This window comes from Felis catus, chromosome X, assembly GCF_018350175.1.
Source record: "Felis catus isolate Fca126 chromosome X, F.catus_Fca126_mat1.0, whole genome shotgun sequence".
NCBI lineage: Eukaryota > Metazoa > Chordata > Mammalia > Carnivora > Felidae > Felis > Felis catus.
Window position 1 is genome coordinate 98,281,500 of NC_058386.1, and position 26,424 is coordinate 98,307,923.

The window sequence follows — 26,424 nt, forward strand, 5'->3', positions numbered from 1 at the left end:
AATAAGAGTGTTCACTATATTTTTATTGGAAAAGCCAATATTCAGTGCCTTCAAAAAGTACTTAAAGTTGGTATCATGTGTTATTTATTGAAAGTAGTTAGTAGAGAAGCTCAAAGTGCCCCATTCTCATGTCACAATTTTATGTTTAAACTAGTTTTACTATTGAGTGACTAGATTTCCTTGGGACAATTTTGATCAAAATGCTAATAATGGTTTAACCTCAATGAAGTCACCCTCTTTTCTGTAAAATTATAGGGTGGGGCGCCTGGGTGTCTCAGTTGGTTAGCATCCAACTCCTGGTTTCCGCTCAGGTCATGATCTCATGGTTCAAGCCCCAAATCGGGCTCTGCACTACAGCATGGAGCCTGCTTGGGATTCTCTCTCTCCCTCACTCTGCCCCTGCCCCTCCCCTGCTCATGCTCTCTCTTGCTCTCAAAAAAAAAAAAAACCACACACACACACACACACACACACACAAAACACACACAAAACTTTAAAATTATAGGGTTAGAGGGGAGCCTGGGACTTCAGCTCAGGTCATGCTCTTGTGGTTCGTGGTTCAAGCCCTGTGTCAGGCTCTGTGCTGACAGCTCAGAGCCTGGGGCCTGCTTCAGATTCTGTGTCTCCCTCACTCTCTGCCCCTCCCCCACTCATGCTCGCTCGCTCTCTCTCTCTCTCTCTCTCTCTCTCTCTCTCTCAAAAATAAACATTAAAAAATTTAAAAAATAAAATAAAATAAAATTATAGGGTTAGAGTAAATAATCTTTAGGGTCCTTTCCAGTATAAACCTAATGCAATTAACATGGCATATTTGGTGTGATTTATGGTTAATACCTTGCACTTTTTCCTCTAATTTTACCTTTTATTCCTCTTGTGTTTTTGTCATTAATTTAAAAAAAAACAAGACAAAACAAAACAGAAACCAGTTGCTAAAGGTACTGAGTACATGAATTTCAGTAATGACCATAGCTTTTATTGGAAGGATTTACTATATTTCACTGAAAGCCTTCAGACACAGATGGCTGGGTACGAAGATACTGTCATCAGCGAGTTACAGAAATTCTGAACAAGCCAATATATACACAGAATGAATTAATAAAATAATCACTTCAGTGTGAATGTCTTCTCCCGTCCATTGGTTAAACTTCCTTCTCATTTGTCTATACATTCAATATGCACGCTGTACTTATAATGAGCAGTATGCTTCAATAGGGGCTGATTATCTAGCTCATTTTAATGCCAACAGCTTCTCTCTACCCCCCCTATCTATGCTCTGCCCCACGGGGGCCTTCTCGAAGAAGCAAGAGCCTAGTTGCTATGCTTCAGTGCCTCCCTTCTGAGATTGCTGTTAGCTTACATTTTATAAGTACCAGTCTGATGACAACACTAAATAGATTTTAATGCTCTAGAGATCAACAAGATGAGGTAGAGAAACACAACACAATCTGTCCTAATTAGTTCATAGAATATTTCTATCTTTCAATGCTAATCAGGCATCCAAAGAAAAGAAAAACACAAAGAAAAACAAGGCAAGTGGTTAAATACGCTTGAATCTTTTCAGTCTATGTTGCAGAAAAAGAAGCAGGTTTTTTTTTAACTTTAATTCTGAAGCCAGTTTAAAGTTCTGTTGTGGTCTCTTGGGTCTGTTTTTCACCCAGGGAAAAGTCACAAGCCTGAGATCCTGGCTTCATCCTTAAATCAAACTCAAAGAAAACAGCAAGTCACATAACCTAAAAAATGTTGATGGTCCTGAGGACATTCGACTAAAAACCAAGTTTGAGCATATTTGATGGGCATTTATGTCACATCGATATTTATTGAATGAACTATATGCAAAAGTACTGTGATGAGTTTAAATCAGGATAGTTCTAATATTAAAACAGAACACCGGTAGTGAAACAGGATTTATTAATTCCATTAACAGACAGCTACATATTTTATTCTTATAATGGCCAGGTTAATAAGTTTAAGGCATCTGAGGTTAGGATCAAAATTTGGCCAAGGCTTCTAAAAGGGTAGACCTTAACACACCACACACCAATGTTTTTAACCAGTTTGTCTTCAGGACCAGTAAATACAGTATTTAATTTTAAGCTGATAAAAGAGAATAGTTTTTATTCACAAAGACTTATCTCTAAATGCTGGGACTGATTTCAAAAGTTTCAACACATCAGTCTTAAGAGAGCAACGTGTTTCAAAATTGAAAGGCAAAAAAATCTTATGTGCATGTATTTTTATATAATCAATCAAACTACAGGTTCTAGAATTGCTCATATCCAGCGTGATGGCGCTTGAGACCAATAAAGTAAGCCAGCAACACTAGAATAAGTACTCCTGCCAATGCTGCTCCCACCGCTATGGGCACAAGGAAGTTGTCGTCATCTGCACTGCAGTCTTGAGCTAGACATGGAGAAAGGACAATTGAGAACAGAAACAGTGACAAAATTTCAAATCTGCAAATGTTAGGTTAAAATGACAGCACTTCCTGACACGCGTATTTGTCTCTGACGCCAAGGGAACAAGTCACTGGCACTCCTTATCGGCAAATGAGATGTTCCACCAAAGCGATTTTCCAAATAACCAAATCGTACACTTTTAAGGACCTCCCCCGCCCCCCTGCAAATGCAGTCATTTTGGATGAAAGGTACATAAACTGATCACATACACTTCCCAGGTTTCTTAAACGAAAGATAATGATACACAGAATGAATCTTTCCTTGGCGACCAGGCTGTGAGCTTTCAGAGGCCAACTGTTACAATGTAGAAGCAGCAGAGTGCCCAGAACACTGCAGATTGTGAAGCATTAATGCAAGGAGCCAACTGAATAGCCATACAAAGCAGACATATGAACTCAACACGTAGCAACCTGAGGTCATTGAGCAGAAAGCAGAAGCTGACCCTGATAGCATAGCTGCCTGCCTCGGGTGTGAGTCAGACAAGAAAAGCAGGGGTTAGGATCTCAAAACGTGCTGTGATGGGGCAGCAGCCCACAAAGGGCCATGGAAGTGTTTCAGAGGCACACTCAACTCGGCCTTGTTACACAAGGCATACTTTGAAAGGGGTGACACTGGTGACTGAGGAATGAGCAGGAACCGGGGCGCCTGCGTGGCTCAGTCAGCTGAGCGTCAGACTCTTGATCTCAGCTCGGGTCATGATCTTGTGCTTCGTGAGATCGAGGCCCGTGTTGGGCTCTGTGCTGAGAGCACAGAGCCTACTGGGGATTCTCCCCCTGCTTCTCCCTCTGCCCCTCTCCTCCCTCTCCAAAAAAAAATTTATGAGTAGGAATTAACCATGCAGATAATGCGGGAAGGGCATTCCAAGTATATGAAACAGCACAGACCAAAATATGGAGGGCAAGAAAACATGGCATTTCAGGGGAAATGCAAGCAGGTCGGCATAGCTAGGATGGATCAAGAGGTACTCTTGGCTGGAAAAGCAGCAGAAAAAGGACTCCAGGACCAGCTCACAAAGGCATTGTATGCTCTAGGTAGCCTGGCCTCATACTGATGGGGGAAAAAAACAGTGTAGTAAGATTTTAACCAGGATATTGTTTTGGAAGTTACGGCAGCTGCAGGACTGGAAGTGAGGAGGCGTCTCTATTGCTAGAGGCCAGAAGACCAATAATATGGTCCCCAACCGGGTTAACGAAGCACAGATACAGAAAGGGACAGACTAGCGATCCAATGAGAAGGCAGAATTGACCACACAGATATTGGGGGTGTGGTAGGAGGTAATAAAATGGCTTTCAATTCCACACCTGAGTGATTATGTAGATACCGGTGCCGTTCATCATGATAGGGAATACAGGAGGGAGAATCTGTGCATTCAGATTTGTTTGTAGTTATTTTTATGTGTGTGGCCTGGGTTTTTTTAATTTATCTATTTTATTTTTGTGAGTGTGGGCAGGGTGGAGAGAAATATGTGGAAGAGGGAGATGGTCAGTTTGGGATCTTCTGGGTTTAAGATGCCTGCCTGTGTCCCAACCGAGTGGTTGATGAACCTAAGTGACAATAAAAACCAGGGACACATTTATGTCTCAGCAAGGGCAAACAGAATTTAAAAAGGACCAGAGACAAAACCCTTGGGAACACTAATATTGGAGGAATAAAGGAGCAAGGAAAAGAAATAGAAAAGGCATGTAGAAAGTGGTGCCACAGAAGCCAAGGAAGGAAACAGCTTCAATCAGCATGGAAGAATAGTGAAAAATATTAGAGAACCTACTGGATCTCTAGCAATATGGAAGGTGTTGGCTGTGAGTCCAATTGCTATAGGTTTAGGAGCAAAAGGAAAGTGATCGGTTGGGAGATCAACGACTTGGGATGGGGAACATGGGGAACATTCAGTAGTCGTTCTGACAAGTTTAGAAGAAGAGAGGACAAGGAAGTAGGTAGTTAGAAGAACAAAGGCTAGCTTTAGGGTGGAAGACACTTAAATAGTCTGTAGACCAAGGGAAAGAGCCATTAACAATTGACTGAAGACGGGCACCTAGGTGGTCCAGTGGGTTAAGCGTCCAACTTCAGCTCAGGTCATGATCTCACGGTTCGTGGGTTTGAGCCCCGCGTCGGGCTCTGTGCCGACAGCTCGGAGCCTGGAGCCTGCTTCAGATTCTGTGTCTCCCTCGCTCTCTGCCCCTCCCCCACTCACACTCTGTCTCTCTCATTCTCACTCAAGAATAAATAAACATTAAAAAAAGTTAAAACAGGGGCGCCTGGGTGGCGCAGTCGGTTAAGCGTCCGACTTCAGCTCAGGTCATGATCCGGCGGTCCGTGAGTTCGAGCCCCGCGTCGGGCTCTGGGCTGATGGCTCAGAGCCTGGAGCCTGTTTCCAATTCTGTGTCTCCCTCTCTCTCTGCCCCTCCCCCGTTCATGCTCTCTCTCTGTCTCAAAAATAAATAAACGTTAAAAAAAATTTTTTAAAAAGTTAAAACAAACAAACAACAACAAAACAAACAATTGACTGGGGCGCCTGGGTGGCGCAGTCGGTTAAGCGTCCGACTTCAGCCAGGTCACGATCTCGCGGTCCGGGAGTTCGAGCCCCGCGTCAGGCTCTGGGCTGATGGCCTGGAGCCTGTTTCCAATGCTGTGTCTCCCTCTCTCTCTGCCCCTCCCCCGTTCATGCTATGTTTCTCTCTGTCCCAAAAATAAATAAAAAACGTTGAAAAAAAAATTAAAAACAAACAAACAAACAAACAAACAATTGACTGAAGACAATGGTACAAAGTCGCCTAGGAGGCAGGTGAAATGGGATCCTGGAAGCACCGAGCAGGAAAAGAAAAGCTACTGAGAGTGGAGAGGAGGAAGCAATGATACAGATGGAGGGACACCTGCAGAGGAAGGCAGCTGGGATGTTGAACCATCACTTCTACTTTCCATTTCCTTGCCTCTTACTGCCCTAGCTTGCAATCTACCAGGGTTTGAGAAATCAGATAATTAAGCTCGTTAGAACTGTGTCGAAATAAGAATGGACAGGCTACAAGGCAATTCTGATTGTGCCTACATTTAAGAAATGGGCCAGGCTTTTGCTAGCCTCTGGGGCAATAACTGGGAACAGGATGCAATCCTGGAGTTTATGGACTTTATGATATCGGCTTTGGCTGCCAGCTCAATGCTCTTTTTTACTTGCTTCTTGGTTCTGTTAGAGATCCAGATAGCTGAGATTGCCAGATGTGACTTGTGAGTATATGGGCAGGAGCACCCGGTGAGCTGACTCCTCCCCTTCAATTTCCCAAATTACCACCCAGCATATAAACTATGAGGTGACATGAACCATAAAGTATTATGCCTTGGATGTAATATAACTTGGTTTTTAAAAAATTCATTAGCAGATTAATTTCTTATTCTGGCAACGGATTCATAGTCCTCTCTTTCCCAAATTGGGTATTTGACCTAGTATTGAAACGACTTTCATAAATACTGCCAATAAGGCTTTCATGTAAGACAAATATTCCCAGAGTAGATCAAAAAGGCAATTCCACTAATACAAAGACCTTTCTAGATGCTGTCACTTACTTAAAATGCTCTCAATTAGTATGTGAAGTATTAATTTATAATAACTATTGATTTTACGAATTCAGCCTTTAAAAATTCTTTAGGTGATGGAAAGAAATTTTGGAAAACAGTAATTTTAACAGGATCACATCCTGAAGGAAAGAAAATCTCTCAGGTCATTTTGACCTGATATATTTGCAAAATGTAGACTTGAGACCCATACTGAAAATATTTCTGGAGAAACAAAGAGTGTATTTGTGGAAGAGTTCAATAATTAATTACAGAAGCACTGAAGATTTTTAAAGATAAAAAGGTTTCACGGCCGCTGAAATTTCAATGAAAAGTTTCATATAGACTAAAAATTCTATTAATCCTCACTTTTCTGTTAGCTCAGAAATTTTTCAAAAACTATTTTCAGGGTACAGTTTTCAGTCGGAAAGCTGAGATATACATTTGTGACAAAATATAAAACAAACTCATCTTAAAAACCAACTGTCTCAAAATTTCTCTTTGGAAGAATCAGCATTAAGAATCGTATTTTTTTAAAGAAATTTTTAATGTTTATTTTTGAGAGAGAGTGCACAGGTGCACAAGCAGGGAAGGGGCAGGGAAAGAGGGGGATAGTGGATCTGAAGGGGCCCCCACATTATCCGCAGAGAGCCCGATGCAGGGCTTGAACTCACCAAAGGAACCGTGAGATCATGACCTGAGCCGAAGTCGGAGGCCTAACTGACAGAGCCACCCAGGTGCCCTACGAATCATAGTCTTATGTGACACCTAATTATATACCTTTTAGATCTACAAACTGTTTGAAGTGTATCACATGAATCTGAAGATACTTGAAGCTACTCAGTATTACCCAAACATGTCTATACTAGTTTTCAAAAACAAGATATGGTAATTATTGATGCAGAAAGCTAGTTACCAGAATAAAAGAGATGGGTGGGAGCAAGAGGAGCCCAAGATAATTTAACATTATCTACTTAAAGAAACAAAGATGAAATGCTAAAATCTTAAAAAAAATATCTGAGTCTTTCTTACAAGAATTCCTCCTGAAAAGTGCAAGAAGCTTCAGATGGTATATTTTACGCTGTATATAAAGTATGCTCTTGATTATATCTAGTAGCTTCTTTTCAGATTTGTTCTAAAAATACTCAAAATTTTCACTGAAATGGAAACTATCACTCAAAGAAATCAAGAGTAACAGGATTTTAAAACCCTCAGCCCCCAGATGAAGAAATGGAGACCCCAGAAGTTAAGCAGCTTGGCCAAAGTCACATGGCAGCTAGTAGCTGGAAGTTGTGACAATTAACTGGCAGTCACATGGCTGAAGTGGGCAATCCAGAGGAAAGTTAGGTTGGCAACGCCAGGTTGCCAAGTTTTTGTGTGTGCTAGGTGACTGGGAAGCTAGGTGAAAATTGGACGATTCAAGTATTTTAGGGTGATCTGAGAGAGTGATTGCACCCAATCTTATTTTGGTTCAGATCAATAGCTGGGTTTGTATGGCTGCAATGTACAGCTACTATCTATAGATATTAAATATCAGCCTCAACTTAGGGAGATGAGAAAAGTGAACAAAGAGGGGCACCTGGGTGGCTCAGCCGGTTAAGCATCCGACTTCGGCTCAGGTCATGATTTCACAGTTCATGAGTCTGAGCCCCACATCGGGCTCTGTGCTGACTGCTCAGAGCCTGAGGCCTGCTTCGGATTCTGGGTCTCCCTCTCTCTCTGCCCCTCTCTGTCTCTCTCAAAAATGAACATTAAAAATCTTTTTAATAAAAATAAAGGAAAAAAGAAAAGTGAACAGGGAGATACTCTAAAGCTCTTCCTATGAAATAAACATTCCAGATCACTGGTTCTCTAATTGGCTACATGCCAGATCTTACAGGAGCGCTTACACACACATACACGCGCACACGCGTGCGCACACACACACACGCACACACACGCACACCCAGACCTGCTAAGTGAAATCTTCTAGGAATTGAGGCTGGCATGTGAATTTTTCTAACAAGCTTCCCAGGTGATTCTTAATCTGTAGCCAGCCCAGCATCAGTACAGACTGATGCACGGGACCACTCTTCCAGATGGTAATACACAGAATATTTTGGAAATAACTTAGTTCCACTTCTAAGCTTTTCTAAAGTTTTCCCTTTTGGAAGAAATCGTCATCATAAAGTATACAAAAGTTTTACTTTAACCAACGGGAAAAAATGTGAGCAAATTTCCTTAAGAAATAAAAGAATCTTTATTGTTTTAGAAGCAGTATGTTGAGCAAATTGGACAGGCAAATATCTAAACACCATACATCAACTAGTGGTTTAAACATATGAGAAAAAAACATGAAAAGTATTTACATGGACCAGTTTCTTTATACAAATGCTAAAACATGAGAAACACCTAGAACCAAATAGCATGTGAGACCAGCAAGGTGTAAACCCAGTACAAAGAACAAAACTACAAAAGGTACAAAGAACATGTGGCTATAGGAAGTAATAGTGTAAGTAAGAGGATATAAACTGGCCCATGTAAAATACAAAAATATTCAATGAAGTCAGATTTTCTACAAAACAGTGCTAATTAGAGGTATTTTAATATGAATTAGGTATATAATCTAAATGTAAAAACTTTTAGAAACATCAACAGCATTAAGCGAGCGCCACCCACTTGTGCTTCCGGTTTTTATTTTCAAATAAAAAGCTGCTTTATTTTGACTCATGAGAAATATCTAACGCCCATTTTCTTATAAGCATTATCTATTCATATAAGGTTAACAATCCTACACTAGAACACTATTTAAAGTAAAAAATAACTTTTAAAAATCAGATTTATATTTAGTCTTTAAAAAGTGCCTTAAGCTGGCAATGCAGCTCAATGTAGCTTTAAGGGAGGGGCTGGCCAAGAATCTGATTCTGAGCCAGTAAGAGTTTCAGGCTACTCTAAGCAGAGAGCAAATCTAAGTGGGAGAAAGTATTTGCCACTCCAGCATAACTCGAAAGATACCTATAGACATACACATGCTAACATGCAATTGCCTGTGTGTGTGTGTGTGTGTGTGTGTGTGTGTGTGTGTGGTGTATATAGCCAGACTACCAAAGTAATTCAACATCAGTCATAGTTTGGAACCCACGTATCCCATTTTCTAGTGAATGTGGGGGCACATAATCTCCCACTCCCAAATCACAGGAACCTCCCTTCCATATATGGCTGCATATTAAAAACTTTTAAATATTTGCTCAGCCATTCCAATACCAAAAAAAAAGGTCTCCTAGAGCAGTGAAAACTACCTGATGTGTTAACTATCAAGCTGAAATGTTTTGCTTTCTCATATAAACATTAGGCAGTGCATGATAAGTGGACAATCGGTGCATCTCTCCAGGGCACAAAACTGAACACAAAGTACATGAATTAGTAATGATTCCACCATAATGAACAATAATAACGTTAAGTTTTGATTAGCACAGAACCATTTAAATGTGAAAGTCAAATTAGTAAATGCTGTAGCAATCGATGCAAGCTGGAAGAAAGCAGAACTTTTTAATGGACTAAGAGAAGACCAAGACTTTTAGGTTAGGTGCGAGTTACTTTCTAAGTGTAAGTGCACTTCTTTGTCTGGGTTCTAGGACATCCTGGCATTTCTTCTTTAAGAAAAAGAGAAGGAAAGGAAAGGAGAAGAGAAAAAAAACACAAGAAAAGAAAGAGCATACTACCACCGAGAAGCATACTGCAAGGCTAAAGAGAAACCACATTGATTTCTGCACTGCGTGTAGAGGCCAATTTACAGGTACAAAGGTCTAACGCCCCAAACTGGCACTGCCTAGCAATTATCTCTAAAGCACCTAGAAAATGGATTGAAATGCCCAGTTGGAATAGTCTTGTGTCTTGCCATTAAAAGATTGAAAGAAATCCACTTTTTTCTTTAAAAAAAAAAAAAAAAAAGGATTAAACAAGATTAACACCTATTCCAAAATTTATACAGCTTTTGTATCTTTTGTCATTACAGCCACATTAAATACAAATGTATTCAAAAGGCATTAGAAAAGCATTCATCGCTAAGAACATAATACCAGACCCTGTTCAAATCTATTGGCATATCTCTCATAGGTCAAATATGCAGCAATGCCAAGGTAGCTAAGTTAACCTGCAAACAAAATCACAAAAAAATGCAAAAGGAGCAAGTACAAATCCACTGTAGGATGCACTGTGTCAATTTTGACCCCATGTAGGAAAAAAAAATCTCTTTTTGAAATCTGTTTCCTGAACTGTAGATTGCTCACCAGAATACCTAGAGCAAATATGCAGAAATACTAATTCAAGACAATAGAGTAGAACCAATAACCCAGGTGATTTCACACATGCTTTTTTGCCGTGGAAATAAGTTTTAAATTCCTTGGCTGGGTGGGGGGAAAGACCCAAAATCACGTGATTAATGTGTAGTTTATAGTTTTGAGGGGGGGGGTTCTATTTATTTAAGTTCGAAATCCCCCACACCACCCATTCTAAGATCAGAACTGCAACTAAAATATACCTCAAACTGAACAGTATTGCATGTTGGAACTTGTACTTGCTTTGTTATTTTGTAACAGAGATCACATATGGATCAGTATTACAGAGTCTGATATCCAGCATAGCTTTTTCTTCTGCCAATTAGGTAAGCAATCACTATAACGATAATCAAGCCTGAAAGACCAGCACCAACTATAATTGGTATTAGAATGGTGTCATCATCCAGCGAACACTCCTGGGCTGTAGGTGAGAAAAAGTGTGTGACAAATAATGAGTATAATCAAAAATGAATGTCCAGAAGTAAAAGATGTTGATTCAAAAGTCAGAAACGCTCTTACAAAATCAACGCTAAGTAACTAAGACAGGTATATTGTAATGATAAAGCTACAGAAAATTATGGATTGCTCTAGAATTAAAATCCTAAAGCTTACTGGTCTTTTCTTTCGTGTGTGTATGAATATAGGTATTCATGTATATGAATACATATATACTCCTTTATATCTCTGAGTAAGCACATACATACGTGTACGTGTTTCATATTTGAAGTCCTTTCCAAAATAGAGGAATGTTACTTTACCAGAAATGAAGAGAGCTAATCCAGCCCATTTCTACATGGCCAGATTAGCCTCTTAGTGGTAGAGTCTTTTGGGAAATTGAGCACAGATCAGAAAGGTTTAATCATGGGATTAGAACCGTGCTGGCTCTGGAATCCTTTAGAGCAGAGAGCAAACTATAGCCTGGAGGCCAAATCTGACCCAAGAGCTAAATATGGCTTTTCGACATTTTTAAATGATTTAAAAAAAAAAAAGAGGAAGAAGAAATTTTGTGACACATGAGAATTATATGAAATTCAGATTTCAGTATCCATAAATAAAGTTCTATTGGAACCCAGCCACACTCATTTGTTTATTGCCTGTGGCTGTTTTCATGCTACAACAGTAGAACTGAATAGTTGTGACAGAGCCCATATGGCCTCCAAACTTAAAATCACTTACTGTCTGTGCCTTACAAATACACTTTGCAGATCCCTGACCTAGAGTGTATGATTTTAATGGCTACAGAAGTCAAGAGACTGGGACCTCTTACTAATTTGTGTGTGTTTACTGCATTTATCAACCTGCCCAGGGCTGGCAGCCCACACGGGCTAGCTTGTCTATTTCTGGAGAGTAGTCCCATCCAGTACAATCCAATCAACACTCTTTTACCTTACTGCAAGTCTATTTCCTCCTCCTCTACAGTCAAGTATATCATATTTATGGGTACCCATGGTCAAGAACCTAGCTCCATGAGTACATTACACATCCATTACCAGGATTAAATGCTGTATATTCCTTTGGGTACCATTTTTAACTCTACATACAAAAAAACCAAAGTTTCAGATCCGAGAAGGAACGCAGCCCATGTCTATCTCTATTACAGCTGACTAGCTAAGCAGACCCGAGCTGCTATCACACTGAAAATGATTTTCAATTCTAAACACAAATCTGGGCCTAAAATTAGGGTAACAATGTAGGGGAGCTAGATAAAGACTCAAAAATAAAACTATGAAAGGATCAAAATAATCGTAGTACATAAGCAAAACTGACGAGGGAAAAGGAAGGCTTCAAAACAATTTCTAAGTGTGATTGACCTCTCCGGTCACGAGAATGGTGGGATAAAGGCCCCCCACTTACCCTCGCCTAACCAGGTCAGGCAGGGGGATTCAGCACCACTGCAAAAGCAGTTCAGGGGCTCATGGCACATTTGCTTTTAAACACAGCTTCCACATTTCCTTCTAAACCAGAGAATTAATTGTTAAAAAGGATGCAGACGGTTTGAATGGCTCTGCTCAGCAGAGCTGTGATCCACAAACCCCCAATTTTAGGTAATCAGTCTAAAAGGACAAGTCAATTAAGGAATTTTATGTACTTTTTTTCCCTGTGTGCAAATGTTAATCTTGTAATGCCAAATGCATCTTTCATATTCATATCAACGCACTGAACTGAGCCCTCCACAAAGGTTTCATTAAAAAATCTGATAAATACCACCATTAGCCCTGAGTAGATCTTCCAAAAAAACCTCATTCACACTGGCACATGCTTTTAAAAACTCTCCAAGTCATTTTGGCTGACCAAAACACTGCTCATGGTATTTGAGGCTTTGCTAATCATAATCTTTTGTCTTAACAAAATAAGACCCAACTGCTTTTATTCGCGTATGAAAATATTTCCGATGAGAAGATGGCCCCCCCAAAACAGATCCAAGATGCTCAAAGCTGCCATCCTTCTCACAAACTAAAACCTAGGAGTTTCTGTACCTTAAGCTCACTGAAAGCTTCCATCAGTTTTTAGCCTTAAGAACTTGGGTGCAAATGGTTCTCAGATCCACACAAAAAAATCTAGTTTGAGCAAACCGATGAGCCAAATACAGTTCACACAACTTGCTCAAGGCTATGCGAACTCTCCAACAGAGTCACAAGAGGTGAATTCATATTTCTGTATTTCAATACTTCGATGCCCATGAGTCAAAGGAAAAGCCACCTATCAGTCAACATGAGAACATAAATTATCAACAGAACTTGCTCAACTCTTACCTGTAGAATACTTTCCTTCCATCACGTTGAAAGGCTGAACCCTTAGATCAAAGGTATTTATCTGAAATGCTCCAGACACTGAAACAGTCTGCTCTTTGTTGCACATATAAGAACTTCCCAGGGGCGCATCCCAGTAGCTCAGATTGTTATTTGCGATGCTGAAAACTTTAAGGAAAACAGACATGTTAGTAACTTCTTTTTAAAGTAGGCTCTACGCCCAATGTGTGGCATGAACTCACGACCCTGAAATCAAGAGTCGTATGCTCTACCGACTGAGCCAGCCAGGCGCCCCTGTTAGTAACATCTCATCCTGTCGACCTAAGAAATGGGACAGTCCTCAGAATTTTCCAGGGAAGTATGGAAGCTTGGGGTACAGGGTCTACCCACAAAAAGCCATTCTTATGACCACTAGGTTTCCTATCTTTCTATAGAGGTTTCTATGGTCAAAAAAATCAGTCACATCCTTGACTATTAGCCCCCACACTTTGAAAATAAGGGAGACTTAAGTTACTGATTTTCATGTGTGGTCGAGGTACAATTTCCACACAGAGTCTTCTGTTGCATTAAATAAGGTACTATTTGGTAACAAGACAGCTATGGTTTTTATTTCTTCGGTGAAACCCAGCCCACTCTTCTCCCCGAGGCCAATGCTTTGCTTACCAGAGCCATTTACCAAATACATGCTGATATTCACTTCCTTCAGATAGAATCGGTTTTCATTTTTCTGTTAGGAAAAGAGCTTCGAGTTAATCAACACACCGCAACTGTCCACAGGTACAGTTAATATCTACAGACAAAAAGCAATCTAAAATATTATCCAGAAAATAAAGCCACAGATTAGACCCCGGGCCAAGAGAATAAACTGCAACGAAGTAAAACGTGACAGAATCTTTTTTCCTCTGCATTTTGTTCCCATTTTTGGACCAAAGGTGTAGTCACATGGCTCTTCGACACTCAACAGTTCAGCCCCTCATTTTATTCCTCGTGTGCCTTGCTGAGCCCTCGCCTCCTCCAGCCTGGATCTCAACAGTCTCTTCTTAACTGGGCTCCCTCCCCGCCTTTTCAGCCTCTCCAGCTGGGATCTTTCCTTCGCTGCTATTATCTTTGTGAAGCACTCATCTGATCAGCCAGTCATTCTAATTATTTTAATGCTTAGCATGTACAAGGCAACATTATCTAAGTGCTCCAGGGAGCCAGCCACGTGAACCAGACTCAGATCCCACCCCCACCATGTTTGCAATCTGCCAGGAAAGATAAGATAAATACATAAAGAAATAACCATATTGCAAAAAAAAAAAAAAAAAAAAAGACAGCGACAAGTTATAAAAATTAAAAGGAGACAGATGACATCCAAGTAGGAAAGAAGCAAAGTGATACAAGCTTAGGGATAGGCCATTTGAACTAAGTAGGACTTAATCAGGAAACAAGCAGGAAAGGGTACTCGAGAAGGCAACAGTATGAGCTAAGGTAACCAGAAAATAAGCACCGTCACAAGTACACTAGCATTTGAAACGTACTCAGTACCAAGCAATGTTCTTAAAACTTCACATCGAATAATTATAATGCCCCGGTCTGGGATGGGGTGATCGAAGTAGGGAGATGTTAAAATGATTTTCCCCAAGTCTATATGGTTGGTAGTCAGTGAGGTGGGGTTTGAACCCAGGAAGTCTGGCTACAGAGCCTATGTACTGATTACTACTATGCTCTCCTACCTCACTGAAAGTGCACAGGGCACAGGGTGAGGGGAGCGTGGGATTCATGAGAAGGGAGAGAAGGAAACAAAGCCGGACATGCAAGTTACGTTGCATGGTGAGGGCGGGGGGTGCCGGGGGAGACACTGGAAATACACTGCCGTGGAATTTAGAGGTTATCTTGTTGGTAAAACAGAACCACTGCAGGTTTCTGGGGGAAGAGCTGTGCTGCAGGAAGGTTACGCTGATGCAGAAGAACACTGAGGGAGGAGAGGAAGAGGAAGGACTAGTTAGGAGGCTGTTTCAACAATCCAGGTAAGAGGACATGCAAGCTGGAATCAGGGCCAGGAAGGAAGGTGACAGATGGGGAAGGAAAATGGAAGGGAGAGACGCAGAGAAATGTCAGGAGGAAGCATAAAAGAGGCTATCTCTCTCCTTGACTTAGGCTACATCTCAGCTTGGCATTCAAGGCTCCTCACAGTTTGTCCCAACTACTTTTCCATACCCACCTTTCGTTAAACATGCCACATGCCTCATTCTCCTAGCTGGTTTTGACTGTGTTCCTTCACCCAGAAAGTACCTGTACTTTTCCACTCACTCCCCTTAGCTCCATATGTATAAATCTAACCCATCCTTGAAGGTCCAGTTCAAATGTCATCTCTTCCGTGAAACCTTGACTCTCCTCCACCCAAAATGAACCACTGCCTCCTCTATACTCCCACAGGCTTTGTATTTTCTTCTGGTCTATCACTCATCCCACTTTAAGTTTAGTTATTTGGTGGGGGGAAGGGAAGAGAGAGAGGGAGGGAGAGAATTTTAAGCAGGCTCCGCAGAAGGTTCCCAGGGCTCAGCCCTGGATTTGAGCATGAATAAAATCCCAAACACTGCCATTATAAACTATCTTGATTTAATGAATTTATGTGTGTTAAGTACTTAAGCCAGAGCCTTGCACATGGCAAGTACTCAATAAATGTTAACTATTATCATTGCTGGTACTGTGACAAACAGTAGAGCCTCCAAAAAGCACTAAGATATTATAGCAGACAAACACGAATTTTCTAACCAGTAATAGAGAAAAATATTATGGAAACTACTTTTTATCTTTTATAAAATACATGACATATAAATTCATGCACACTTTATGATTAAGTATATCTATATGAGATGGATTACAGAGTTTCAGGGGGGGAGGTGGGTTAATTCTCGCTCCTATCCTAAAGTCTGTGTGATGGCAGAACGGTCACTTTTGGTGAACATTAATACAAGAGTCCTGCCCACGGACCACTGAGGTGACTCTCAGGGATGAAAGCTGATCAATGGACTACACTTTATAATTAAGTAGTGCTGAAATGGAAAATACAGCTAAATAGCCAACCCCCCGCCAAACACACAGATGTTTAGACTTTCAGATGTGTTCCTAAGAAAACGAACCTAATCTTAGAAAAGTCTGTTACTCACCACGGCAAAGACAAAGTCAAGAAATTTGATGTTGCTGCTGTTCAGCCTAAGCAGAGCGCTCTGAGGATGGCAGTTACCGGTGAAGTCGGTTGTGTTGGGGTTGATGTTAATAATCGAAGCAACCTGTCGTGGAAGGAGAGGGAGAAAAGTACACATTAACCATACGAGTCCACAGCAAAACCTTATACTCTAATCCGCCACGTCGGTGGGGAACAGAAATTCCTTTTGTCTGGATACCTAGGTTCATGGTGTCTTACTTTCAAACAAAGTTGGCACGGGCTCTCAAGCTAGGACTCAGACAACTTTAAGGAAAAAAAAGAGAGAAAAACAAGAGGGAAGCTTCCTCAGCAATGAGCCAAATGACAAGACACATTTTTATGGAGCACAAGGGCCATCTGTCTAGCTTGTTTAAGTCGCCAGACTCTGGGAACGGGCTTGGGCGCCGGCACGCCCTCTGTAGCCTCAGCGGAGCACTGCAGCTAGAGGAGTGCATCTCTCCGACCTGAGTCATCAAAGAGCTGGAGACACAGCTGCGCCGTTCCTGGCATCATCAACCTACACTGCGCTTCAGATACAAATGCGAAGGATTCATATTTTAAACGGACTGAAATAAAGATCAACTATTTGTACTCCGATCTGCTGATGGTAAATACAATCCAAACCCCAAAGAGTCCTGGATACAGCTAGGTTTCCTGCTGGCCAAGACAAGGCCTTGACAGTGACATTAACTCTTTGTGTAACTCCAAACTAATCAAACCTCAACAAGTCAACATCAAATCTCTGTTTAAAACAGAATCGGTCTAGGGGCGCCCGGGTGGCTCAGTAAGACTCTTGATTTCAGCTCAGGTCATGATCTCACAGTTTGTGAGATCAAGCCCTGCAATGGGCTCTGTGCTGACAACGCGGAGCCTGCTTAGGATTCTCTCTCTCTCCCTCTCTCTCCGCACTCTCACCCCCTCTCTGTCTCAAAACAAATAAAGTTTAAAACGAAAACCAGAATCGGTCTAGTGCTCGCTTCGGCAGTACATATATTAAGACAGAATCAGTCTAGTAACAGGACTCTTGGGTCAGACGTAGGATATACCGTATTTGAAAGGAAATACGAGAAGAACGTACCAAGAAAAATAGACAACTAACCTTCTCGTGAGTAATGTTCAGCTGCAGCCCCATGGTAGCCAGGAGACAAGTACCATTGCTATTATTAACCGAGTAGGACCCAACCTCTGGTTTTTCCTTTGGAATGGGCGTTGTAGTAGGAGCCGGTGTGGTGGTGGGAGTGATGGGCGCCACAGTGGTTGAAGTTCGATCTTTTTCACACAGAAATTCTAAAAGAAACAAAGGACAAAATAAACTAAAGGGGACTTTTCCTCAATTCATAAGGCCAGGAAAGAACAAAATATCTCTCACAACAGAAGTCTAAAGGTTACATTAGGGGCAGGGGCCACCTTGATACTACAGAGGTTCCCCAACTGCTGCCTCAGATGCACACCGTCTCTAAGGGTTATGACACACCAGACACAAACGCCGTATCTACTTACACATGGTCACGCACTCCCATTTGTAGACCCTTAAGTCCCTTTATTCCCAAAGAACTTCACCTGCCTCTGATGTGAAGATGAGAGATTTAAGCTTTTTTAAAATCGTTTTACTTATTTATGTTGAGAGAGACAGCTCGAGCAGGGGAGGGGCAGAGAAAAAGAGGGAGAGAGAGAAAATCCCAAGCAGGCTCCCTGATGCCAGCCCAGAGCCCGACTTGGGGCTCAAACTCACGAAACCGTGAGACCATGACCTGAGCCAAAACCAAGAGTTGGACGCTTAACCGACTGACCCACCCAGACACATGGAGAGATTTAAGTTTGAAAACATTCTACTCCTACCTAGGCCCACCCTCTTCTTCCCCGCACACAGCCACTATAAGGAAGGAGAGTGTTTACCAGAAAAAAAGTTTAGAGATCATTAAAGGGTTCAAACGGTAAACCCATTTTTTTGGTAGCACCCCTACAGCAAATCAGACACATTTCAAACTCCCCTTAGGCAGTGTTGGTAGTTTTCCAGAGCTCGTGAATGAGAAATTATGACATTTCCATAAAGTCATATATAAGTTACAAAAGCAGTGTATAAAATTCAAGCTTCAAACACAAGCTGTGACAACGTGGAGCCTGCTTAGGATTCTCTCTCTCTCCCTCTCTCTCTCTGCCCCTCCCCTCTTCGCACTCTCACCCCCTCTCTGTCTCAAAACAAGTAAATAAAGTTTAAAACGAAAACCAGAATCGGTCTAGTGCTCACTTCGGCAGTACATATATTAAGACAGAATCAGTCTAGTAACAGGACTCTTGGGCCAGACGTAGAATATACCGTATTTGAAAGGAAATACGAGAAGAACGTACCAAGAAAAATAGACAACTAACCTTCTCGTAAGTAATGTTCAGCTGCAGCCCCATGGTAGCCAGGAGACAAGTACCATTGCTATTATTAACCGAGTAGGACCCAACCTCTGGTTGGTCTAAGATCATCCCAAGATCATCCTGTGATCATCTAAGATCACAACCTGAGCTGTGGTCTTAGATCATCAAAAGCTAAAGAGCTGATGATCAAGCTATTTGAGGATTTGTTCAAACAAAGATTAGGTTTGATCAGCTGAAAACATTATAGGTGAAACATTTTTTAAAAACCATCCTCTAACAGGTACGTCATCAACTTAAAATTCCAAGTTCCGGGGTGCTGGGTAGCTCAGTTGGTTAAGCATCTGGCTCTTGGTTTCAGCTCGGTTATGATCTCACGGTTCGTGAGTTCGAGTCCCACATCGGACTCCGTGCTGACAGTGTGGAACTTGCTTGGGATTCTCTCTCTCCTCCCACCTCAAAATAAATAAGTAAACTTTAAAAAATTGCAAGTTCCACAAGAGTATGAATTGTCGCTCTTTACAAAAACTTTACAGTCCACCATAAACCATGAACAAATCTCGGACAGAAATACTTTCATGGGGTGCCTGGGTGGCTCAGTCAGTTAAGCGTCCGACCTTGGCTCAGGTCATGATCTCACAGTCCATGAGTTCGAGCCCCGTGTTGGGCTCTGTGCTGACAGCTCAGAGCCTGGAGCCTGCCTCCGATTCTGTGTCTCCCTCTCTCTCTGCCCCTCCCCCATTCACACTCTGTCTCTCAAAAATGAATAAATGTTTAAAAAATTAAAAAAATAAAAAGAAATGCTTTTAGATAACAAGTTCAGTTAAAGCCAGCTGGTATACTCCAACCCTAAATTAGGACCCAAGTATCTATACTTTAAGTACTCACCTTTTGTGCTCACTGTGCCATTCTGGACAAAAGCTTGTACGTGAACATCCCAATAGTACTGGACAACATCATCCTTTTCTAAAGTCGATAAACTATTGCATCTGAAGATGTTGTTCAATGGAATTCTGAATCGCACAGGGTCATAAACGGTCAAGATCCCTGTAAAACAAGATTAACACCAGCCATTTCCAAGAAGGTAGGAGAAAAGCAATAACGTAAATACACGTGTAGACTTTCTTCTTCCGTCTGCCTGTCTTAACCCCATCCTCAAGTGACAAAGCACATGGCGCGTTGAGGAAATGACAAAGTCACTGTGGCTGAAACATAGGGAGTAAGAGGAAAGACGCGATGGGGGTTAAGAAGGAAAGACGAGCTGCAGGTGGCCACACACCGAAGCAAACCAAATGAGCTGAGGACAGGTTAGGCTTTGTTTTGTTAGCAGTGGAAGGTTAGCTCCAGTTTTTAAAGCTGGAAATAAATAACACACATATCGTTTATTTTCAGGAAGATGGCAAAATCGTGGGGGCTGGGCAGGGGAAAAAACTTTTAAGAAAAGTCATTTAAGAGGGAAAGTACTTAGAAAGCTGCTGACCTGGTTAAGGGAAAAGGGGAAGGGGTTGCCTGAATTAGGATGGTGAGTGGCAGAAGAAACAGCAAAGAGGCCAAAATGAACACATATCTAAGGTAGAAGCAACAGGGCTTGGGGGCACCTAGGTGGCTCAGTCCATTAAGCATCCAACTCTTGGTTTCGGCTCAGGTCATGATCTCACGGTTTCGTGGGTTTGAGCCCTGTATCCGGGCTCTGTGCCGGCGGTGCGGAGCCTGCTTGGGATCCTCCCTCTCTCCTCCTCTCTCTGCCCCTCCCCCACTCGTGTTGTCTCTGTCTCTCTCAAAATAGATAAATAAACTTAAAAAAAAACAGGGCTTAGTGCTCAAGGAAGGAAAAAAGATGGATTAATCAAGGATTTTACAGTAAATCCTTATTTTTGTGCTACTATCCCAGAGGAAGTTGCAGTAACTAAAATGAGCTTTTGAAACCTCTTCCCGGGGCGCCTGGGTGGCGCAGTCGGTTAAACGTCCGACTTCAGCCAGGTCACGATCTCGTGGTCCGGGAGTTCGAGCCCCGCGTCAGGCTCTGGGCTGATGGCTCGGAGCCTGGAGCCTGTTTCCAATTCTGTGTCTCCCTCTCTCTCTGCCCCTCCCCCGTTCATGCTCTGTCTCTCTCTGTCCCAAAAATAAAAAATAAAAAACGTTGAAAAAAAAATTTAAAAAAAAGAAACCTCTTCCTGGATAGCATTTAAAGACTATTCCATTTCAGGAAATCTTCAGAATATGAAAGGAATAAGCTATGTCCATTCTGAAGAGTTTTGAAACTTTAAAAGACTATGATCACAGTCATCCACCCAAATGGCTTCATTTCTTGCGGAGAAGCGGCAAGGAAGGAAGGTATTTAAGGTCCCTAATACAGGCTGCCTTCCCTGCTCTCCATCATGTAGGAAGACAGACAAATAATGCTGTCTTGGCGCCCCCTAATGGCTACAGGGAAAAACATTTTTTAACCAACGACTAGAACATCTTTTCCCCCAAGATCATTTCTCACTGTCAACATAAATGAATGGACACTTGACCTATCTTACATAGACAGACCTTAAAAACAATCTGTAGACATCCTGCAGTTAGACTATGAATTCTTTAAACTATGTATTATTTATGAATATGTGTGTTCGTCAAATATGAACACATGCATAGCAAGACTACAACTCAACATTCATAAGAGTGGCTGCCTCTTGGGAGGCAGAGAGGAAAATGGCTCTGGGGTCGCAGTGAGTACAAAGGAAACCTCAAATGTATCTGTAAGGTTTTATTTCTTTAAGTAAAAAAGATGAGGCAAATAAGAAAAAAAGGCAATTTAATAAATTCTGGGTAATGGGTACACGGAGGTCTATTATTCTCTGCAATTTTCTGTATTTTAATCATGAAAAAAAATTTTAAAAGAAAACAGCAGCTTCAAACTTACTTCAATTATCAGACACCTAAAAATAAAACACTAAATCAAAACCCAACAGTCCATTTAAGGAAACCATTTTAAATTCTGAATAGTTTCAAATATCTTAGTATAGAGATGTTAGTAATAAAAAACTGCATCCTCCCCATGTTTAAAATAAAAAGGAGGTGAGTTAGGTGTTTAGAGTCCCTAGTTTTTCCATTCAGATCTGTCAGATCTACCCTTTTCCTGCCGCCCCCTTGGTCTAGGCACGCATTACGTCATCCCTCGGTGACCAGAACAGCCTCTTAAGCTGGCATCTCTGCCTGCAGTCTCCTCACTTCCAAATTAATCCTGCAGAACATTCTTTATAAACTACCGTGTCTGCTTTGGTTATGGCATCCTCCTGCTTCAAAACCTAAAACAGTTCCCCGATGCCTACGCCATCAAGCTGAATGCCTTTCCTTGGCTTCCGAGGCCCCCTATAATTTAGACCCACTGCACCCAGCCAGCCTGATTTCCCCTCTGCTACACACACAGCCTCTATTTTAATCAGGCAGCTCTCCAAACACTGCTCCACATGCTACGCTTCCCCCTGCTGGAAATCCTCTGCCCAAATTCTCCACTTACCCAAATTCGATCATTAGCTGAGGTTTCAGCTCGGGTCCTTCTTTATACCAAGCTTTCTCACCCCTCCAACGCACACTGACCTCTCCTTTCTCTCTGCTCCTAATGAGACCACTTGTGAGGGCACTTTTTTTTTTAAGTTTATTTATTTATTTTGGGAGAGAGAGCACAAGCAGGGGAGGGGCGGAGAGAGAGAGGATCCCAAAAGAGAGAGAATCGGGCACTGAGACTGCACTGATCTCATGAACCACCAGATCATGATCCGAGTCGCAGTTGGACGTTTAATCAACTAAGCCCCAGATCAGGCACTCTTAACCATGGGCACTCATAGACGGGCTCAGGAAGTATATACCATCTGCAAAGTTTACTCTGAGAGGGAGGGTCTACAGCTTTCTTCCTGTTGCCACCCCCTCAACAAAATCACAAACAACAACAAATCACACTATCTCAATGCTTTCTACTTTTTTCCATATAACTTGGAAAAATAATTTTGCCTTGTGTCCCCAACTAGTTTTAAAGCTCCTTGAAGGTGAGGGGCAAGTCTTATACTAGTTCTAAAAGACAATGTCAGGCACGAGGCTAAATATGTAAGATAACCAGTAACAGACTCGCTCTAGTTACCCTCTCAAACTAAGATTAGGAAAGAGAAAACTAGGACTGATTTCCAGGTCTCAGTCCGTGTTACCTCCCAAGTTTTACATGAGCTCATTCACTTCTGGGTCTTGAAAATATGGCCTTTTGATGTCCAGAAATCCCAGTAAATCATTCACCCCCCAAGCCTCACAACTGAAGGTCATCTGCCTGTGTTTTTGGGGTCAGAATGAAATCCTATCTGTGAAGAATGCTCGGCTACCACGTTAACCCAAATCTCAGTAGAAGGGAAAGAAAGGAGAGAATTCTATCCCTAACAAAACTGAAACCTCCACTATCCATGCCTTCAAAATGTTTAGAACAAAAAAAAATCTAGTACACATTTCGATTCTAAGAGTTACAAGAATGCCTTATTACTAATGCTTTCCCAAATTCGTTTTGACCTGAAATTGTCTCAAAATAACAACAGATGTTGACTTCACTTTGCCTTTACTTAATCACTTAGCTTTCAATCAAAATCTTATCTAAGTGGTAAAAAGATCTAAAGATGAAGCATTTCTGCTGATCTCAGGTTACTGAACTTGTACATATTTAAAATAGTTATCAGCTAAAGGATTTTCTCATTCATTCAGATTTGATGAACTACCCACTACTGAACGAAATAAATGATAATAGTCAAGTGCATGAACTCTGTAGCTTAACAGACTTTGGTTCAAACACCAGCTCATCCACTTACTAGCTGTGTAACCTCTGGGAAAGTTATTTAATCTCATTAAGCCTCATTCCCTTTACCTGTAAAGTTGAGACAGTATCTACTTCCCAGGCTTGCTGCTGTGGACTGAGACGCAGCTGGTCACACATTTAGGGTACTACCTAGTACAAAGTAAAGCACTCAGGGACACTTGGGTGGCTCAGTCGGTTAAGCGGCTGACTTCGGTTCAGGTCATGATCTCGTGGTTCATGGGTTCGAGCTCCGCATCGGGCTCTGTGCTGACAGCTCGGAGCCTGGAGCCTGCTTTGGATTCTGTGTCTCTCGCTCTCTCTCTGCCCCTCCCCCACTTGTGCTCTGGCTCTCAAAAATAAACAAACATTTAAAAAAAAAGTTAAAAAAAACAAAGTACGCAAACAATGACAGCAAATATCATCACTGTGTTGAACACTGCTGTATGTGGGGCGGAAACAAAGACGTGAACTTTCCATTCTAGTTAGGAAGACAGTCATGCATACAGATGACTTTTAAGTCATTTACATTTGTATTATTAATAAAGAGTACGAGAACAGAACACAAATCTAATTCTTAAGCTTACCTTTATCTTTGGCATCAGGAAATGTTGTGTTGTCACTAATGTTGTAGGAAAATGAGATACCGTCAATCGAGTAAGTAGACCCCTCCTTTGTAAAATTCACAACCCAGGAAAAACCGGATCCAAATTGCACGGCTATTTTGGGACCATTCTGGTCTTCCCCGCAAGCGCTTCCATTATATGTTGCGGTGCTGAGGTCTGAAACGGTTACAGTTTTCTAAAAGAAAAAGAAGTTTGGGGGTAAGGAACACACAGGCGGAGATGACCATCAGGCATTTACGTCGGATGTGCCAATTCAGCCTACGTTACACATCCCATGGCCAGGCTGCCCTTTGGCTGGCCTGTTGTGGAAACCAGTCTCAGATTCTTCATCTACAGACCAGTCCTCTGGACAAAAGGAAAAGGAAAAATGGCCTGAACTTCTCTTCTTGATTTTTTTTTTTTAAATCAGGTTATAAGCAGGCAGGACCTTAACCAAAAGAAAATAAGACAAAAAGATTGAGAGGGCACCCCCCCCAAAGGAGATTATAACAGCAAACTATTAGAAATGGGAATGCTTTGATGTCAGTACATGTTAAAGCAGCACCGATGTGGTGAGGCATGAACACCACACAGTCTTTGGATCATGTGCCCTTAACCGACTGCAAGGAAAACTCCAAAGAACCAAGGAAGTAAAATATTCCTTCTAACACTACACAGAATACCTTCAGGTATCTAGGTTTTTAAAAAACCCACAGAACTGAAGCGTTAAGTCAGTTAACATATGAAATCTCATCCACAGAAGTGTATGTAAAGGATAAAGAACGGAACTGAGTTTCTACTAGAAACCTCAAGGAAAAAAGAAAAATACTTACATAACTTTTGCTTGTAGTCTCATAGCGTATTGTGAAATTCATCTGCCATTTTGCATAAAGGCAAGTGGCTTTTCCTGAATCTGTCAAATTAAGTTCTAATGCGTAAGATGAGACAGCTCCTAGATTTATTAAAAAGAAATAAGATTGTGAAACTGTACCACAAAAACATATCTAAAATAAAAACGACCCCTATCCACCACTGAAGTTCAACCATCTCTAAGATGAAACAAAGTCCTTTGGTATCTTGGTGATGGTTTTTCTTTGTATTTTTAGTGGACTCCTATTCATAAAGTTAGCATTACCCCTTCCAGAAGGAATGGTTACTTGACCTAGGATGCCGCCTAGTAGTCATAGCCACACTCGCCTGTGCCTGGCTAGTTTTGTTTTAGGCAATTATAGTTTGCCCATTAGACTTTTGTTTTTAAGGTAAAGGAGGTTAAGGGGGAGCTCAGAAGGGGGCGTTAAACGGTCTCTCTCAAACCAGCTGATGGAACTTTCTCTGCAAAAATAATGACAGATCGGATGTTCTATGGTCTTGTTGCCTTCAACCCGGTCACAAGCTATGTGGCCTATGACGCATGGACGTCTTGTTGAACTGTTTTATTCTTTTTTTTTAAATTTTTTAAATGCTTATTCATTTTTGAGAGACAGAGACAGACAGAGTGCGAGTGGGGAGGGGCAGAGAGAGAGGGAGACACAGAATCAGAAGGAGGCTCCAGGCTCTGAGCTGTCAGCACAGAGCCCGACGCGGGGCTTGAACCCACAAACCGTGAGATCATGACCTGAGCCGAAGTCAGACGCTTAACCAACTGAGCCACCCAGGCGCCCCATGAACTATTTTATTCTGATGTGAAGATGTGGGATGGCTCTTTGTAAGCATGTGTACCATGTGACCAAAAGAACAGACCTTCAAAGGTTGTTAGATCCATAAGCAAAACGTTATTTTTTTTTATAAATGTAACATTCATCACTTGGTTCCATTTTAAAATCCAACTAATCAGAAAGGCTGATGAATCTTTCGACATGGATTCAAAGTCACTTCCTGTGTTCTCAACCTGCTACCTCTTTAGGCAGAGAAACCTTACCAGGACAGAAAAGCCATGGGGCTTTTGAGCTAACTTGGCTCTCATCTACACTAGGTTCAACACAGGGACATTCCCTATTAAACTGAAGAGCCCAAGAACTAAAAATACTATGTGCCAGCAAACACACCAGCAGCATAAATGACAGGCAACCAGTTTTCTTCACTGTCTCCCACATTACCCAAGGGAAAAGCAGTTTCCTGCTAAGACAGCCTTTAATGATAGCTGGGCAATCCGGCGTCATCTACAAGCAGGGACATGCTACGGACTACAGAGAATCAAGTCCTAAGAGGACTACCAAGAAGGCGTGCCTCAGCAACAGCTTTCAAGTTGTACACAAAAGCCTGTGGTCATGATGCTCCGGAAGCCAGGCTGTCCTGCAAGCCTGAATATTATGCTAAAGTGTGTGGTTACTGAGTGCTTAAATGTATTGGTTAAGGCTTGAACAGACCTCCCGAAGCCTGAGCAGGTTCTGTAG

The 26,424-nt window shown here is 41.7% G+C and overlaps 1 protein-coding gene across 2 annotated transcripts in view; it reads right to left on the bottom strand.

Annotated features, from left to right (window-relative positions):
- Positions 1-951: 951 nt before the first annotated feature.
- LAMP2 (lysosomal associated membrane protein 2) overlaps positions 952-26,424 on the bottom strand; it is a 36,580-nt gene continuing 11,107 nt past the window's right edge. Inside the window, exons 2-9 of one of the 2 annotated variants that reach the window (XM_004000847.4) lie at positions 24,865-24,983; positions 24,014-24,227; positions 19,505-19,663; positions 17,352-17,539; positions 16,215-16,337; positions 13,726-13,789; positions 13,066-13,230; positions 952-2,400 (exon numbers count right to left, since the gene is read on the bottom strand). In XM_004000847.4, the coding sequence (XP_004000896.2) occupies positions 2,261-2,400; positions 13,066-13,230; positions 13,726-13,789; positions 16,215-16,337; positions 17,352-17,539; positions 19,505-19,663; positions 24,014-24,227; positions 24,865-24,983 (1,172 nt within the window). In that variant the 3' untranslated portion in view covers positions 952-2,260. Of the gene's footprint in view, positions 2,401-8,211; positions 10,734-13,065; positions 13,231-13,725; positions 13,790-16,214; positions 16,338-17,351; positions 17,540-19,504; positions 19,664-24,013; positions 24,228-24,864; positions 24,984-26,424 lie in introns of those variants that run through there. The other variant, XM_006943973.5, reaches the window with a different exon arrangement.